General features: G+C 40.0%; 1 protein-coding gene across 1 annotated transcript in view; it reads left to right on the top strand.

Moving 5' to 3' along the window:
- PQLC2L (PQ loop repeat containing 2 like) overlaps positions 1 to 18275 on the top strand; it is a 30265-nt gene extending 11990 nt beyond the window's left edge. The window contains 3 exon segments of the mRNA XM_008067649.1: positions 14662 to 14673; positions 18101 to 18136; positions 18138 to 18275. Coding sequence (XP_008065840.1) covers positions 14662 to 14673; positions 18101 to 18136; positions 18138 to 18275 — 186 coding nt within the window.
- The last annotated feature ends 309 nt before the right edge of the window (positions 18276 to 18584 follow it).

Here is an 18584-nt window from a genome sequence, read left to right as displayed (position 1 = left end):
GATCTTTTGAAATTTGTTTATGCTTGATTTATGGCCAAGTATGTGGTTGATCTTAGAATATGTTCCATGCGGTGATGAGTAGAATGTATATTCTGTGGTCGTTGGGTAAAGTGTTCTGTAGGTATTAATTAAGTCCATTTGGTCAAGAGTCACATTGAGGTTCTGATCTTGTTGCTGACTTTTTGTCCTGATGATCTGTCTAAGGTTGTGAGTGGGGTATTAAAGTCCCCAGCTAAGATAGTGTTAGAGTTAATATCTTTTTTTTTTTTTTTTTGAGTTGGAGTCTCACTCTGTTGCCCAGACTGGAGTGCAGTGGCCGCTCCCAGCCACCACAGCCTTGACCTGCTGGGCTCCAGTGATCCTTCCACCTCAGCCTTCCGAGTAGCCAGAATTATAGGCATGCGCTACCATGCCCGGCTGATTTTTTGATTTATTGTAGAGATGAGGTCTTGCCAAGTTGCCCAGGCAGGTCACAAACTCGCAGGCTCAGGAAATCCACTCACCTCAGCCTCCCAAAGGCACAGGATTACAGGCTGAGCCACCGAGTCCGGCTGTTAATATCTTTTTTGAGTTTACCTAGAAGCTGCTTTAAGAAAGTTGGTGCTCCTATGTTGGCACATATATGCTTAGGATAGATATTTCTTGTTGATGGATGGAACCTTTTATCATTATGTAGTGGCCTTCTGTATATTTTTAAATTTTTGATAGCTTAAATGGTATTTTGTCTGAGATTAAGATCATGACTCCTCCTTTCTTTTGTGTTCTATTCACCTGAAAATTTGTTTCCCATCCTCTTACTTTGGTCTGTGAGTGTCCTTTCTAGTGAGGTGAGTCTCTTGAAGGCAATATATTGTTGCCTGGTGATATTTTATCCATTTTGCCATTCTATGTCTTTTCAGTGGTGCATTTAGTCCATTCACATTCAGGCTACTTATTGAAATGTGAGTTTTAATCTCTATCATAGGGTTTTATGGAGTTGTTGTTGTTGTTCCTGTTTCTTATCTTTCTTTTGGTTTTGGGGTTGGTTTGTGTGAATTTTTAATCTTTTTCCTATACTCTTGTGAAGAATGTTGTTGTTCTTTTTTCCTTGTCTTCTGTATTCAATACTTTCTTAAGTGTTTTTTGTAGAGGTTGTCTGATGGCAGCGTAAGTTCTTGGGAAAGATTTCAATTCTCCCTCACTGATGAAGCTTAGCTTGGCTGGGTAGATTATTCTTGGTTGAAATTGTTTATCTTTTAGAACTTTGAGGACAGGGCTCCAAGCTCTCCTAGCCTGAAGGGTTTCTGTAGATAAATCTGCTGCTATTCTAATGGTCTTTCCTGGTAGGTAGTCTGATCTTTTTCTCTTGCTGCCTTTAGGATTTTTTTCTTTGATACCTACCTTGTTTAGGTGAATTATTATGTGTCTGGGAGTTGGTCTTCTCATTTGTTGTCTTGCAGGGGTTCTCTGAATCTCTTGTGTTTGAATTTTCACATCACTGATGAGATGAGGAAAGTTTTCTTGAATAATCTCATGGAATGTTTGTTCCAGTGTGGACTCTGTCTCTCTTTCTGCCTCAGGAAGTCCAATTACCCTTAGGTTTGGTTTCTTAAAGTAATCGCTCATCTCTTGAAGGTTTTGTTCTGTCTTTTTGAGCTTCTTTTCTATGTTTTTGACAGTTTGAGTTAGTTCTATATTTTGGTCCTCAAGTTCTGAGATTCTTTCTTCTGCTTGGCTAATTCTGCTTTCCATGCTTATCAGTTTGTTATTTATTTGATTCACAGTATTCTTTACTACTGTTATCTCAGTTATCAACTCCTTCCTAGTTTCCTCTTGTCTCTCCTCAATTCTTTTTAATCTCTCCATTAATATCTTGATATCCGGGTTTGTAGTTTGAGGACAGTCATTCTGGGGCCTCTTCATTGTTTGCATTCCAAAGTCAGTCTTCTCAGTGTCTGACCTCCCAGGGGTCTGAGAGACCCATACTCTTCTTTTGGTTTTTCTTCATTTGTGTAGATTTTTCTCTCCCCCTTTCTCTCCCCTTCTTTAACTCTGTTTTTCAAGGAATGTGGGATTGCTTTTACTTCTTTTTGTTCAATCTCCTGTTCTTCCTTATAAGCGTCCTCTGACTTTGTTCACTTTTGAGGCTGAACTGTAGGTTGGGGCTGTCCTTTTTGCTGTTTTGAGATTTAATTGAGGAGAAAGGTGTGATTCAGAATCTATCTGCAGATCCCAGTATCCACCAACAGGTGTATGGGCACACTGGAACCCACTTCCCACTGCCTTACAATCTGTTCATGCAGTGGGGTTTAGGTTTGGTCCCTGGAACCAAAGGAGGTAAGAAACAGGAAAATAATGGAAGAAGTGGGGTGTCATGAGGAAGTGGGAGAGCAAGAAGAGTAAGAGAGAAAACAGACCTACATACCAACTAATGAATGAAAAGAGACACAAGGCCAGAAAAGAGTAAAAAACACAGATTCCCTAAAGCATACCAGTAATCACACAAAGACAGTCCAATAAATTCATGCCTGTTGATGTGCTTTTCCCCAACACAAACAAGTAGTCTAACTCAAAAAGCAAACAAAAGTGAGCAAAACAAACAGTCAAAACAATAAAATAAAAAATCAAAGTGAGAAACCAGACTAGCTCTGGAGTCTTTCCTGAGTGTCTAAGGTCTCTTCAGCTCTGATCTCTAGCCTCTCCCCTTTGCAGGCAGATAGACTTACTCATCGGTTGGATTGGTTCCCTTGGCTTACTGCCTGAGAGGTCTGCCACAGAACTGAGTTGCCTATATCTGATTCAGTGGAGGGGAGGGCCTTTTGTCTCCTGTTTGGCGAGGTTACCTTAGAAACCAAGGTGGAGGTTGCTCGTAGATGGGCGGGGTAATACAAATCTCTGCCTGGAAAATGGCTGCAGTGGGCGGCTCCTCTTTTGCCGATCCTTTCTCTCCACTCATCTTTTCTCTCCACTCATCTGGTCTGTGGATGATCCACTATGACGTTCTATGGTGGTTTGTGTCTGGGGCCGGAGCTGAGAGCTGAGAGTGGCTGTTCAGCACCTCTTTAAGATGTACTGTTCCCTTACACAACCATGGGGTCTTAGCTCCCAATTTGGAGGTTAGGCAGAGCTGGGTGGGTGAGTCGCTGCAGGTCTCTGCCTGGTCACAGGGCTCCAGCTGTTCTCTGGTCCGCTGTAGTCAGGGGTGAGTGGAGTGCGAGACTGCTGGGTGCCTCAGTTAGAGTGGGGACCGGAGCTCCAAATGGCTGGTGGCGGGCAGTGGCAGTGGTTTTGGGCCCCCACAGGACACTTTAGCCAGGAATGGAGCTGGTATCTCTGAGGGACAGGCGCCTAGAGCCTCCCTGGTGACGGCAGCTTGAGATGGGGCTGGTGGGTGATATTATTTTAATCATCATGTTTTCTATGTCTTCCAACATTACTACAAGAAATATACTATATTATTATTTTACAATCAGAAATTTTAATTTATGCTAATAAAATGCAATTTAAAGCTTGGGTGGTTAGTGAAGCTGTGTGTTGTGTAATGAAAACAAAAGAATAATTAATATCATCATTACTTCTTTTGTTAGTTCCAAAGATCTACTGAAGGCACTTCATTTTTGCTATTTGCTTTGGCCATGGTTGGGCACTGCACAACCATGAACTTAGCATGGTGTTAAAAGCACCAGCTGCCAAATGTCACAAGAGTGCCTTCTTTGTGCATCTTCCTTAATTTATTGGAAGTTTTGGAGTCTTATTTATTGACTTTTTTGTATCATCTGCCACCAGAATGCCATTGGGGAACAAATGTGTACAGGCACTTAATATGTCACCTAAGAAGTATATATCAGATGCCAAAAAATGTATACACATTTTAAGAGATGTTATCTATGTATTACCTTTTCAAAGTTGAATTGAATTATGATAGCAATGTATAGTATGACGTTTACTCAAAAGATGGCATTAATCTTCTGTTATCATTATATATTGAGTATTCCAATTTTAATACAGTTTTTTTTCCTTTCTTGAAATGTGAATACACTTCTTGGCACCTTTGCATATCTTCTAGGAAGTGTAACTAGCTAATGCTATAGCCATTTCATTAGTACATTTGAAATATTAATTTATAAGAAAGCTTTCTCTTCAATGTCTCCCAGGTTATTAGCATTTAGCAGGAGATCCAATTCAGATGAAGGTTTATTTGGTAAATCAGATAAAAGAATATTGGGCCAAGATTAAGCATCTAAATGGACCATCTTACATATTAAATTCTAGTACAATTATAATAACAGGTATTAAGAAAAAGCCATACCACCTCTGAAAATTTCTATAGAGAACACTTAGAATTAATAAATGATAACTGGTGTTCTATCTTTTGTCAATAAAGTTAGCCTCATAAATTAATAGCTTATGGTAAATAAAACATTTGGAACAATCAGCTAATGGATTTAATGAAAATTGGCAACAGTGTTTAAAACTATGTATATCCGGCCATTGCCAGAACATTGCCACCATTGCCTTGCTACACTCTGGTGGTGCCATGTACTCTTTGAGCTATGGCGATCACCATACTTCCTGGCTTTGGCCTCCTCCCCTACCTTGGGGAGGTGAATCTTCTCTCTCTCTCTCACTCTCTCTCTCTAATTTGCTTTTGAATAAACTATATGCCCCAATCGGAAAAAAAATACATATATCCTTTAAACATAAGGAACAGATATGAGGGCACACTTTGTCCTCAGTATCTAAGTTTTCTGAAATGTATGACAATTATATAGTCAATTGAAATATTACATTTCTGTGCTCTTTTACTAACTGGTAAAAGAACTTTAAAATGGTACTTTAAGTTTCAAGAAACATAGGGCTGTATCTGGCTGATCAACTTGATAAAATTATCACAGGCTGTCAGTCAAATTGCAAAGTGAGAAATCCAAGGCTCACTTTTCTGGATTGTCAAAGTATCAAGCAATCATTTCAGAATTCTTGGTATGAATTTTTCTTTTTTGGGTGGGGGGGCTCAGCCATTAAAGAAAATTTAAATGGCCTCTAGCACTTTAGCAGCTTTTGGTTATTTTTAGTACTTTGTAGCAGATCACTAATGAAGATACAATAATTTTTTTTTTGAGAAGCAGAAAAATAAGAGCCTAATTTAAAGTTAGATACTTGAAGGCAAAGAGCCTAGGAATACGCTGAGTTAATGACAAGGCCTGGAAGACTCCTGAGTCCCTGTGCTCAGCTGGTAGTCCCAGTTGCCTACAAAAGTACAGCCTGGCAAATTAAAGCACACCTCCTTAAAAGATTCTGAGCACAAGGCAGAAGGGCAAACCCTACAAAGAACCCTTCATTCTCCTTTTTTTTCATCCTTCTAGTAAGAGGAGTGGGGGCATGGGGGGAGAGAGAAGGGCTTCACGCCACTGAGACACTAGTGGAGAAATTGCAATTAGGCAATAGATAGCGTACTTCTTTTCAATTTCTTTCAAAGCCCAGACTTCACCACTATGCAATATATCCATGGATATACAACTACACTTGTACACTTTAAATTTATGCAAATAATAATAATAAAAACCAAATTGGCAGAAAGGGGTAGTTATATGATCTTCTCAATGAACAATGTCAAATTCTGTTTTAATTTTGTGTTGACCATATGAATGGTTAATCACCTGCTCTAGATAAGGAATGTGTGGAGGGCATTGTCCTCTAACTGACCTTTCCCAAAATCAAATCCTGAGTCTCAAAGCTGAAATCTAAAACCCAGAATCACTGGCTTTAAGGAAGTTTCCTTAAGAGAATTAGGCCAGTCCTTTTTCATTTCTAAATATATATGCCTCATGCAGGCATTCAGGAAGTGTGGTATCCTTGGCCTCGAGCCTCTCTGAATTTTGGGATCCGTGTATAAGCAATAATCTCTCAGTTCCAACTTGATTGGAGCCTGAACCCAATCTCACCCGAAATTAGTTTTCAAATTCAAATTCAATTAAAAACAGATGTTTCCAAGTAGACTGAAAAAGGCTGTGAAAAAAAAAATCAGGCTCGCTGCCTTGAGAATCGGTTGAATTCTCTAGGTCTTTGTAATCATAAGGATGAGAGAAGTAAGAGTTGTTCCCAGAGAGCTTGCCCTTCCTTCCGTCTTATGCCCAGAATCGGTGTCTTTTAAGAAGGTGTGCTTTAATTTGCCAGGCTGGACTTTCCTGCTAGTTCCACTTTCTAATCTATTCCAGGCCAAGACAAATTTGCATCTTGAGCTAGGCACTTAATAATTCTTATTGTAGAGAATTAATTTCTACATGCAGTGGAAGGGACACATAAAAAATAACTTGTTATTCAAACATACTGGAATATTAAGGATCCTTGCACAGAAAGTTTCACTTAGCACATTCTTTAAAATGCCTTCTAAAGTTAGCCTAATGGCAATTCAGAAAACGTTAGTGAGTTTTGGAAAGTTTTTCCCCCGTTGAAATCAAAACTCCATTAAAGAATACATGGTAGGAAGAGGGAGGAGAAAGCTTACTTGTGGACAAATAGTACCCATGAACTTTAAGGCATTAAAATGGATTCATAGTTCTTCGAAGATGAAAAACATGTGTCCAATTATTGTGAGATTCACCACTCCTTACAAGTTCAGAGCAGACAGTCCTCATCTCCTTGTCTTAAAATGAGTATGTCTATTTTCAGAATAATTTTTAGCATTAAGTCTGGTCCACCATTTGATTTTTAATCTCCTATTTTATCCCTGGAATCTTGCATTCTTGGTGTACCTCATCTTTTTTGTGTGTAATAATATCCTTCAGAAATCTTTGATGCATCAGTGAATTAAAAGAAAAAAAATGAGATGTAAGTGCTTGCTCTATTTGTCATTTTTAATACGTTTTGAGGCACTTGATTTATGATTAAGCATTTCTTGGGAGAGAAGAATGTTTAAGGTGATATTTTGAGCTCCATTTAAAGCAATTTAGTTGTCATCGGGCCTCCTCACCCCATAACCTTTGTAAGACCTTGCTTCGTAAGTTGGACCCAAACAATTGGCTTGTGTTTTGAGTAGACAAAGCCTTATGGAAATGATACTTGCTAAGTGTTTTTATTGGACATCTGGGTAAGAGTTGGCCTTTGTCAGGCTATTCACAGGCCACAGCTAGCCTGACTCCAACACTCATGGTGGCAGTTTCTACTCTTAGAAATCTCTTTTTAAAAAATTGTTTTAAATTGAAAGAGAATAAGATTATTTGGATTCATTTTCCCCCAGCTTTCTACTTTGGTTCCTGATTCAATGGTTAAATTGAGAATGTTCTCTCCATTCCCTCTCTTCTTTATGTCTCTGTGGGTTTTTGTTTTAATTTCTTATTTAGATGGGGTTTCCCTATGTTGCACAGGGTGGCCTTGAAGTCCTGGCCTCAAGGGATCACCTCATCTTAGCCTCCCAAAATACTGGGATTACAGGCATGAGCCACCATGTCCGACTTAGATCTCTGCATTTAGTATTCTCTTTCCTTCATTCTGTGGCAGCCTGTACTAGCATTGGGTGGAATCTCCATATTCCACTTTATGTCCATATTTTTCCAGGATGTTGTGGCTCTTCTAAGGAATGGCAGGGAGATTTCAGACCATGGAGATGTTAAGTTGAGCTCAGTCAGCTTGAAAGATTACCAGACTGTACCAACCCTCACCGCCTTCCTCCCCATGAATCATCTCCATCTGAACTAAGGTTAGATGCCAGGGGCATAGAACACCCTCATAGTCTGTGTGATTCAAGATGAGAAAGATAGGCTAGAATAATCTTACTCCATTTCTTTATACCAAAATGACCCCTTATTTTAAATAAATAAAAGCAATGAATGCAGTATTCCTTGGGTGAATGCCTGATGAAAAAGACTGAGTTGCTCTGGGCAGTATTTTTCATTGCTTGTACCATAAAATAGATTTTATATTTTGGGAACACTTTGCAGATATAAAATTAATTCTAGAAATTCTGGGGCCAAAGAGAGAATATCTCAAATTTGGAGACAAGGGCAAGGAAGTGACTTGGTCCAATATGAAGCAAAAGCAAAATAAATAAAATAAAGGAGAGAGAGAAGATGCTAGGAGTAATTGGAGGATGAATTTTATCCTTGCTTAAACTGAGAAAAATGTAGATTGTGCAAAAGGGAATGGACACACTGGTGATCCAGGAAGCTAACAGCATTTAGTCCTTGCATATGCTACCCACACTCTAATTATTGCTCTCCTAAAAGTTCTGGGGCTTTTTAATAAATGGGAGAGTGTTGGAGTCTCACTCACGGCCACCCCAGTGTCGACCCGCTAGGCTCTGGCGATCCTTCCGCCTCAGCCTTCCAAGTAGCTGGAACTATAAGCACACACTACCTCGCCTGGCTATTTTTTGATTTTTAATTGTAGAGATGAGGTTTCGCCAAGTTGCCCAGGCTGGTCTCAAACCCGCAACCTCCGGCGATCCACTCACCTCAGCCTCCCAAAGTGCTGGGATTACAGGTTGAGTCACCGAGCCCGGCCAGAGAGAATTTTGAAAGTGTGGAATATGGAGGTGCTCATATAACTCCATGCAGTGAGGGTGCCCACCAAGAGGTCTTATGAAATGAGGTTTTCACACTCACAAGCCCTCACTTCACCTACATGTGACTTCAGAATTGAGATGCGAATGTCATCCTAGTGAACTGATGATAAACAGTGTTTTAAAAACGTTTTTCAGAGAAATGCGCATCAAAACTACAAGGAGATACCACCCCACACTGATCGGGGATGGCTATCATTAAAAAGTAAAAAAACAGCAGGTGTTGGCGAGGCTATGGAGAAAGGGCAACGTTTTTGCACTATTGGTGGGAATGTAAGCTAGTTCAATCTTTGTCGAAAGCAGTGTGGCATTTTCTTAAAGAACTGAAAATTGAGTTTCCCTACAATTCAGTAATCCCACTTCTGGGAATATACCCAGAGGAACATAAATCGCTTTACCAAAAAGATACCTGCACACATATGTTCATTGTAGCACTCTTCACAATAACAAAAACATGGAACCAACACAGATGCCCATCAAAAGTGAGCTGGATAAAGAAAATGTGGTACATATACACAATGGAGTGCTATGCAGTCATAAAAAAGAGCAAAATAATGTTCTTTGCAGCAACATAGTTGTAGCTGGAGACCATCATACTAAGTGAACTATCACAAAAACAAAAAACTGAATACCCCATGTTCTCATAAGCAGGCTCTGATCACTGGACACACAAGCACAAAGGTGGGAACAACAGATGCTGGACACTGCTAAAGGAGGGAGGGAGGAGGAGGGATAAGTGGCACACAACCACACACTGGGTACCAGGCCCACGACCAGGGAGAGAGTGAGCTAGCTAGAAGCCCAAACCTCACCTGCACACAATTTACTTATATAGTAAATCTCACATGTACCAAACAACTCAAAAAAATGAAATGAAATAAAATTTAAAAAAGGAAAAATTTTAAAAGTGTTTCAGTTGACAAAGCAGTTTTACACATGACACTGGAGACTTGCTGGGTTTTGGAGTAAAGGCATTGGGCTAATTCCAGGAGGGCATGACCTGGTCTTAGCTCTAGCCAGTACCTCTACAGGTAGCAGCTGGAGAGCTCTGAGCTCATGAACAAATAGGCCCAAAGAATTCTTCCAGAACTAGCTTTTGCCTCTTTGCCCCTCCATTTGCAAATCAGTAATGGAAGGAACTGAATTAGATCTTCTTTAATAGTATTTCCAGCTTTAGAATTCTTTGTCTATTCTCTATATTCAACTCCAGAGGTTTCTCAGTTTTGTTTTGTTTTTTTAATTCCTTTGGGTGTAGAACTTAAAGAAAAGCAAGCAATCCAGGGAACAGGTGAGGGAGGCAAAGATCAGGAAAGGGAAACGAGTGGAAAGGAACTTGGAGGAGAATGACAGGAAATAAGCTTACAGATAAGTAATGGGGTGCGAGGACTGAGAGAGGTGGATTAATTTCCTGTATCTCAGATTTAATATGGGGGGAAATAGCTGATGATTTGCAATGTAATTCTGTAAATAGTGTCAGAAGTAATAATCCCTTTAATTTTTTCCCTAAGAATAACATGCCAGGTGACGGCAGGGTTCATTCTGTACAGCAGGCAGAGACCGCGGTGACCCAGGCTGGTGGTGTTGGGAAAGCCCTTACTGGTGAATGAGGAGGAACCCTGAGGTATACCCTGCAGCCTCTGTCCATGGTGTGGCAGGAACTTTGCTGTGTCAATGCTCTTTTGGGTGAAGGGACAAGTTTGTGCCTTTTTTCTCTCTGCCGTACATTCATTCTGTAACATTCTGCCCCAACCCCATGCATTGGTGGCAGAATAAAGATTGTGTTTTCCACCAAGGTTTCCTGCAACTGACTACGTTGCAGTCAATCTGAAAATCTGTATGAATTACTAGCTCGGTTCCTAACTTTATTCAATAGTCAGCAGTGGTTCTCCTAGTTTTCAATGAACAAAAAGCACTCAGGTGTGTTCTGTGTGACATGCTGGGCTCTGAAAGCAGACTGGATTTGAGTGTGTTGAGCATCCGTCTGTTGTGGGCAATTATAAAACATTTCATTTCCTAGGGAGCTGGCATACCATATTGATAAATTGTGGACTGAACTCATTCTGGGAAAGATTGGAAAGCTTGTTCAAAGTGGAATTGGCTGTATTTGCAAACGTTGGATGACACACTGCAGAGAAGACTCCAACCCATGGGGATGGCGGTGCAGATGTCCCTCCCAGGGCCAGTGAGGTGAGGGGACTGTGACGTCACCGCAGTCACTGATCCAGACAGCGTGTCTCTGTTATGACTATGTCTCTGAGACAGGTGCCCCGAGCTCTTTGTTTGGAAAGAAACCTTAGTATTCCTATAAGTCCTAGTTCTGTCAACTTCTGCCCAGAGTTCAGCAAATCCTAAAGGTGTCTCTCATACCTTCCTTGTTTATGAAAATCACACCTTGGTACAATCCTTTATTGGCACAGTAGCTTTTGCAGTAGGAGCCTTCTTAGTTTTTCAAGGAGGATGCGTAAGTGTGTTCTTAATTGAAAAGTAAAATGAAGGGTCATAAAAAGAAAACCTAATACATATAAACCACAAACATTTTCTTTTAACTTAAAATGTAAAATTGTGTATTCATTCAGGAATCATTTGATGTAAAAAGGCAAAAGTCTTTTCTTGGACTAGGTTTGATCATTGGAGTTGTTTTTCAAACACCATGTGTATAATGCATCTTCTATAATTTCCATTTTGGGGTTTCTTTACAGTTGTGGTTTTGTCAGAGTAGAGCAAGAACTTAAAGTCACTCTAACAATAATCTGAGAACGGAGGCCTCCAGATTGTAATGATGATTTTCCTCCAACTTTTACAGTTGTTTTGCTCACACTCAGTTCAACAATATCTTTTGGAGGGCCCTTTTGTCAAGGCTTTTCAAAGAAGCCATCTTCTTCATTTTTTTTTTTTTTTTGAGTCAGGGTCTCACTCTGTCACCCAGGCTGGAGTGCAGTGACACAATCACAGCTCACTACCACAGCCTCGACCTCCTGGGCTCAGGCAATCCTTCCGTGTCAGCCTCCTGAGTAGCTGGGACTACAGACACATGCCACCATGCCTGGCTAATTTTTAAATTTTTTGTAGAGATGAGGTCTTGCTATGTTGCCCAAGCTTGTCTTAAACTCCTGGATTCAAGCAATCCCCCTGCCTCAGGCCTCCCAAAGTGCTGGGATTATAGGTGTGAGCCATTGAGGCCGGCCACCCATCTTCATTTTAAATAAACAGTTCTCTCCCTGTACATTTTTGTTGCATCACATCATATTTAGTAAAATTGTTTAAACATATTAAGTCCAGCAGAGCGTACCCGGGGCTGAGATCAAGCACAACTAATTCTTGGTAAACGTACAGCTCAGCTAGTGAGAGCAGAAAGAAGCACAGTGGCTCTAGAAAGCCTGCTCTGGGCCAGCCCTCGGCGAACAGGGGGCCTGGCAAGAGGGAGGATTGCATAGGGCCCAGGAAAGCCAATCCTTAAGCAGAATTTGTAAGTGTGATCTGTTAAGCAACTTCTATGCTAATACATTTTTTTCCCTATGCATTGTGCTGTGATGGTCCCTAGTAGGGGAACAAAGGTAGAAACACAATTACTGCTAAGTGTTATGTGCAGCAGAGACTACCAGCACAGAGGAAGAGAGAAGATCCCTTCTGGCTGAAATGAACAACCAGAAGCAGCTGTTATGGACTCAACTGTGTCTACCCCAAAAGCTCACAGTCCTAACCCCAAGTACTTTAGACCACAACTGTATTTGGAGATAGTGTCTTTCAAGAAGTAATAAAATTAAAATGAGGTCATTAAGTTGGGCCCTCATCTAATATGCCTGGTCTCTTTGAAAGAAGAGGAAATGTGGGCACAGACATGGATAGAGGGAAGACCACTGAAGAGGAGTGAAAATGGCCATCCACAAGCCCAGGGGAGAGGCCTGAAACGGAGCTATCCCTCTCATCCTTCAAGAAACCAACCCTGCCAACAGACACCTTGATCCTGGGCTTCTGGCTTCCAGAACCATGAAAAAATAAATTTCTATTGTTTGAGTCACCCAACCTGTGGTCCTTTGTTACAGCATCTCTAACAAAAAAATATAGAAGTCTTTTAGGAGGAAGGAGCATTTGATACGAGTTTTGAAGAATGGGCAGTTTATCAGTAGCACAAGATAAGAGGAAGAAAATTTGGGCAGAAGGATGAGTTAGAACAAAGACTGAGAAGTGGACAAGTATAGTAAGTCCTCTATATATGAATGAGTCCTGTTCCGAGAGTGTGTTTGTAAGTCCAAAGTGTTCATAAGACCAACAAAGTTAGCCAAGGTATCCAACTAACACAACTGGCTATACAGTACCAGCTACATCACTGCTGCTTTTATGCTTGCTTCTGAACACCCTGGACTTGAAATAAAGTTATTGTACTACTGTACTCTATATAGTACTGTACAGCAAAGTACACAAAAGCACAACCACTTGTAGAGGATGCACACACATGACAATGTACGGCAGACACATGAACTCACTTATGTGATTGGACATGTGAACACACGTCCACATCTTCGAAAGTTCGCACCTTGAAGGTTCACATGTAGGGGACATACTGTATATGAAGATACTTAACAGACCATTTGGCTAGAAGAGTGAGCACACGTAGGGAAGTTGTGGGAGCAGAGGCTGGGGTGGGAGGTCAAAGCCTCAGGGCCTTGAGGACCACCTATGGGCACTGGGGACCTACCAAAGGCTTTTGGAGACATTGTCCTGTATAGGCTGTCAGAGAAGGCTGCCCGCTACATGCTGGGGTCCTTCATGGCTGTCTGCAGGGTGGTCATGCCTTGGCTTATCAGTGTGGAAGGAGTTGGGTGGAGAAGAGCAGGACTTGCTGTGACAAGACGGTGAGAAAGCATGACTCTCCCTCCTCTAAAAGAGAGGCTTGCCAGGCTTCTTGACATCATTTGCTACTTAGTGGAGTGGGGAGTGGTGGAATTCAGGAGGTGGGCTTGACTCTAGGCTTCTAATAAAAGTCCCAGCTCAATTCATGAGTGGGCAACTAGGCTTTAGTCCATCTTTGGGTATTGTGAGCCTCACATATTGTGCTGTTAATGCTGAAACAGTGTTTTATCTTGAGTGCAAGATAGTAACTCTTAGAGGGCCCATCAAATCATTGGTACTTAATAAATATTTTTAGTAATGACCATTTTCATAGTTTTCCATAGCCTGCTACATAAGAAGAGGTTTCTCAGACATCCATTGACATTAACTGTGACATCTTTTTAATGCCCAGAGAAGTCTCATTTAGGAGCAAGCCCTCTCCCACCCTCTCCTCCTCCAGGAGAGATTCTGATTCAGCAGGTTTAGAATAATGCCTGGGTATACCTATTTACACAAAATTCTGATGTTGATTTTCACATACAGCTAGGGCTGAAGGAACACTGATTACATGCAACTTTTTAGACTTTTATAATAGCTTTGAGAGCAAGCTCAAACTTGACATCAAATAATTTTATATTTTGATCCTATGATTCTAATTGTATCACACTTTATTAGTTTATCTCGGAAAAAGTCTTTGCTGATTTAGGATTCAAATTAATGGCTTCAAAATGACCACTTCTGGTTTTGGCTCGTAATTTAAAGAGATCACCTTCTCTTTCTCCTGATTATCTCTAACCCTAAACAACAAACTAAACAAAACCACCTGAATAAAATACAAAATTTGTTTACTGAAAGAAGTCCCTACCAGGAACCACTCCCAACTAACCCCAATGAAGTGGGAATCCCCAATTCCTTTTACAAATGCAGCAGGTGGGAATACTGCCCATAAACTCAGGTATTTCATAGAAATTGAACTTTATTTTTCTATAACTCAATTTCTATCCCAAGTTCTCATTCCAGCAGGTGGCAAAATCTTAGTTTTAGTCAATAAAGAGTATTTTCTAGCTTTTCCCCAAGGGTCATAGTAAATTACTGGGAATTTAAATCATAGCTAGTCACGAGGGTCAGGGTGGACAGGAGGGTGCTCATCTGATCTGGGACATAACTTTTCCTGCTGACATCCCATGAAACGTCCTCATTCTCATCCGGTCCTCATTGATGTGTCACACCTCACGCCCTGCTGGAAGGTTTCTTTAGGTCTCCACTAATTTCCTTGCATTTTCTGGACACAAGAGGACATGCCTGCTGCTTCCACCCCTTCCTGGGCAGAGGTAACCTCTGTGGTTGCCTCTGGAAAATATAGGTTGCTACAAGAGGCAGCCACTTCAACCCTGAGATCTTGCTACTACCCAGGCTTGGTCCAGGAAAGAGGGAGGGGTTCTTCCTTCCACCATCAGATCACCAAGCCTCTGGGTGTTTGCAGCTGGAGGCTTCCCTGTCAGGACCCCCAGCAGCTATTCACTTCTCACTGCCCCTCCCTTGGTTATGGGGAATATTTCCTAATCCCTGGGGCAGCAAGCCTTGCACTTACACAATCAAACATTGTTTGTGTACTCAAGTGTCCTTTCGGTTTTCCTTTGAGGGTTGGACTGCTGAACAAACCAAAGAAGATGCCTTGATTTTCTTTTTTAGGTGCCATCTCTTGTTCCTGGAGGCAATAAGGCACTAAGCTGAAAGTCTAGAGGTAAGCCTGAGAGTAATGGGAAGAGAAAGTTAGACCTTCTCTGAAATTGATATGATTTAGATTTGGCCGAAATTATGACCAAAGCCAGATAATCACAAGCTTCAGTGATCAGCTTAATGAGGAATTTTGAAGAATGAAAGATAGTTGGCACAGGACTTGGGAGTATAAAGCACTGAGTTTGCCAGAACATCTTCATATACAATAGCTGGAAAATAGAAGATGTTTACTCTAAACACACTAAGAATATAAACAGCAAAGTTGGGGTGAGGGTCTCTTTTTGCATGCTTCTATTTATTCTGTATCTTGTCATAAAATTATTCCCTTACTAGTTTGCAATAATCTCCTTGGAGAAATACTGACTTTAAACTTTTATTGTTATCTTCTATGGACTATAACTTTAATCTTAGAGACATGCTTGCTTGGAATGGGAAATTGCATTTACTCACTATAAGTGTGTGAAAGGAAATTGAATTTGATAGAATGTTTATTGCTGGAAATCAAGTTCACTCACCTAAACTTATAATGCACACACCAGCTCTGTGGCATCTCTAACTTTATTCTGTTATTTTACTCTATGTAAGGGCCTTGACTTCATTTACTTAAAAAGAATCCAGGCCATTACTGAGCTTTCTCCCTATAAAACCTGTTTGAAAAGCTCTGAGACTTAACAGAAGTAAAGAACAATATGAATTTAAGTTTTCTCCACTAGTGAAAGAAAGGGGGGGGGAAGTGATTAATACTTCACCCTGTTATTCTGCCACAAAAGTTGAAATGTCCTTCTGATGTTGAGTAGTGTGATACTCCATGGGTTCTTTTGACTCACCACAGAAAAAAATTTCAGAGCAAATCCAAAGTATAGTTTAAAATAGAAGTTATTAGAAAGAGGAATGCTCTAGAAGAGAATCTCTTAAGAAAGGGCCCATGCTTACCTTTGACAAGAAGCTTTGTATACTTTTACAACCATGATTAAGTAAACCATAAGCTAAGACTGGTGGGCTGCAGGTATCTGGTCATGTGTTTCGATCACCATCTCCTCAATGAGCTAAGCAGGGTGGACTGCAGGTGTCTGGTCACAAGTTTTGATTACTATCTCTTAACCTTCTAAGGCCACAAGGACCTTCTAAATAATTAAATTTATTGCATAACTAGATTTGGACTTTCTTTAGAATGTGTCTGTGTTTTGGGTAGTTCCTTATTGTGTCTGTGATTTACTGCATGGGTCGATCCACATTTTAGCCAGCAAGGTGCTCAGGTCCATGTGCCTGGTCGGTTGGTTGAAGATGATGAATGGATAAGAATGATATCTGAACGTTTATCCTATTTTAATTTAAACTGCCTACAAGAAATGTAACTATGTCTAACCTGCACCGATCCTGCCTCATTTCTTCAGAATACACAACTTCAGAATGATGCCATTGATGGGGACATAAGAACACTGGAGAAAAGCTAAAGAATTAGAACAGAGACATATTCAGTTTCTCAAGTTCAGGTATCCAATACTGTCTTGGTACTTAGGGAACTACTACTATAGAAGAAATGGGTAAAAACATTCACATCAATGCATTGGTTATGTCCTATACCACATTTGTCTCCTTCTCTATTACATAAATTTCATAAAGGCAGAGACTTTATCTACTTGTCTATTTCTTGTATCCATTGGATGACCTGTAGGAGCATGGTAGGCAGTCAATTAATATTTGTTGAAATAAAAAAAAAAAGATTCTCCCAGGGTCTGAAAAGATTTTCATCTTATATTTTAAAAAATACTGTTGAAAAATGGCAAATCTTAGTACAAAGATGTTAAAGTGGTTGTTATGCCCACATTAGCCATGACTGTCCTTAGAGCAAGAGCCCTTCCCTAGATCCCTCAAAACACACCTTGCTAATCTGACACAAGAATTCTATGGAAAGCTAGCTCTGTGTCTGCCCACCTTTGAGTAGATAGGTCCTATCCCTTTGGTAGGAAACAGCTGCATTTTTGCAAATGGGTATTTTCCTATGAGTAGTTGACATAGTTTTGGCATATGAATGGTCAATGAATTATGTAGGTGAGGCCTGGAAGAAATGGAACAAGAAACACCCTAACCACTTTCATTTGGTAGTATATCTCCACAAGATCATGTGTCTGCTGTGGTCTGAAGAAGGTGTGTTGAATCACTATAAAAACACATGATTCTACCTTCATGTCTTTCCTTTCATTACCTCATCACTGCCTCTGAGCATTTTTGACCTAAATCTGAGTAGACAAGCTTAAATTTATATTTTAAAATATTTAAAACTTGTGGAAAGAATAAAAGTAACTCTAACCTTTTCCCTTTTCATTGTGCCACAGCTCAGAAAGTAGGTAGTTAAGCGTAATGTTTGGGTTGGGAGCCAGGGAGTACTGGCACACACCTGTTTGTGTGCATTGCTTGTTTCTTAATAAAATTTTAAAACTAAATTAACACCAATGATTTAACATAGCTCCATCAAGTATCACAGCCTTTCAAGACTAAGAAGTTGATCTCTACGGTCTTTTAGTTTTTGTTTTATTTTGGTTTTTTAATGTAAAAGGTAATTACAATTTGTGTTGAACTTCAAAGTTTTTTTTTAATATACTACATTTACAACACTTTTTTATTTATGCTGAATTTAGGTTGATAATTATCATAATGTCTTTACAATACATTATAACTTGTTATTCAATTTACTTTTCAAGGATCAAAAAAAATTTCCATGAGCTGCCTTAAATGTGCAAAGTTATTTGCTATCATTTAGCTATGTTCTACCCACTTTTCAAGTGGATAGAGGAGTTGAGGCCAAAAAGGTCATAAAAGGGTGAGTTGTTTTAGACTTTAGCAAATCTAATCCATCAACATTTCCATGGACTATTGGCAAGACTTTGCATATTGGTATTCTGTTTTGGGAAAGAAATCAGCATTCGTTGAAATTGAAATGGAAACACTGAGCAATATTTGATTATCAATGTTCCCTTTCCCAGGATGTTCTAGTTTGTTATTCAAAGACTCTATCACCAGAGAGAAGGTTGAATTGTTGCTTTTGTGGAGTCCTGTGCCCTTTGTATATCCTATATTCCTTCAGATAAGAGAAATTAGCATATCTGGGCATTGTATTTGTTTATGCCATATTACTATAAATATTTCTAAAAGAAGATTTGTTTTATAAGATAAATTCAAAGATATACCCTGACACCTGCAACATTAAGTTGATGCATGAATGTATATGACCATAACAGAGCTATGATTTCTATATAGTCTGAGTCAAACAAAATATATGAAAGAAATTAAGGCTTCTGTGGCATTCTACACTGAAATGTGTAGAATTAAAGAAAAAGACAACTTTTTGTTTTCTGACAGTATAAGATGCTTTGTGTTTTGCTTGGCACATTGTGGGGCCCCAATGCATGTTAGCTATTATCATCAAAAACCATACAGACTCCTGTTATGTGGAGGTTTGTCTCTCTCTCTTGACTAG

Source organism: Carlito syrichta, unplaced genomic scaffold (genome assembly GCF_000164805.1).
Source record: "Carlito syrichta isolate Samal-C Ts95f unplaced genomic scaffold, Tarsius_syrichta-2.0.1 Scaffold309726, whole genome shotgun sequence".
In the NCBI taxonomy this organism is placed as follows: Eukaryota; Metazoa; Chordata; class Mammalia; order Primates; family Tarsiidae; genus Carlito; species Carlito syrichta.
The sequence above is the reverse complement of the archived record's forward strand: the minus strand, read 5'-3'. Positions and strand labels throughout refer to the sequence as shown.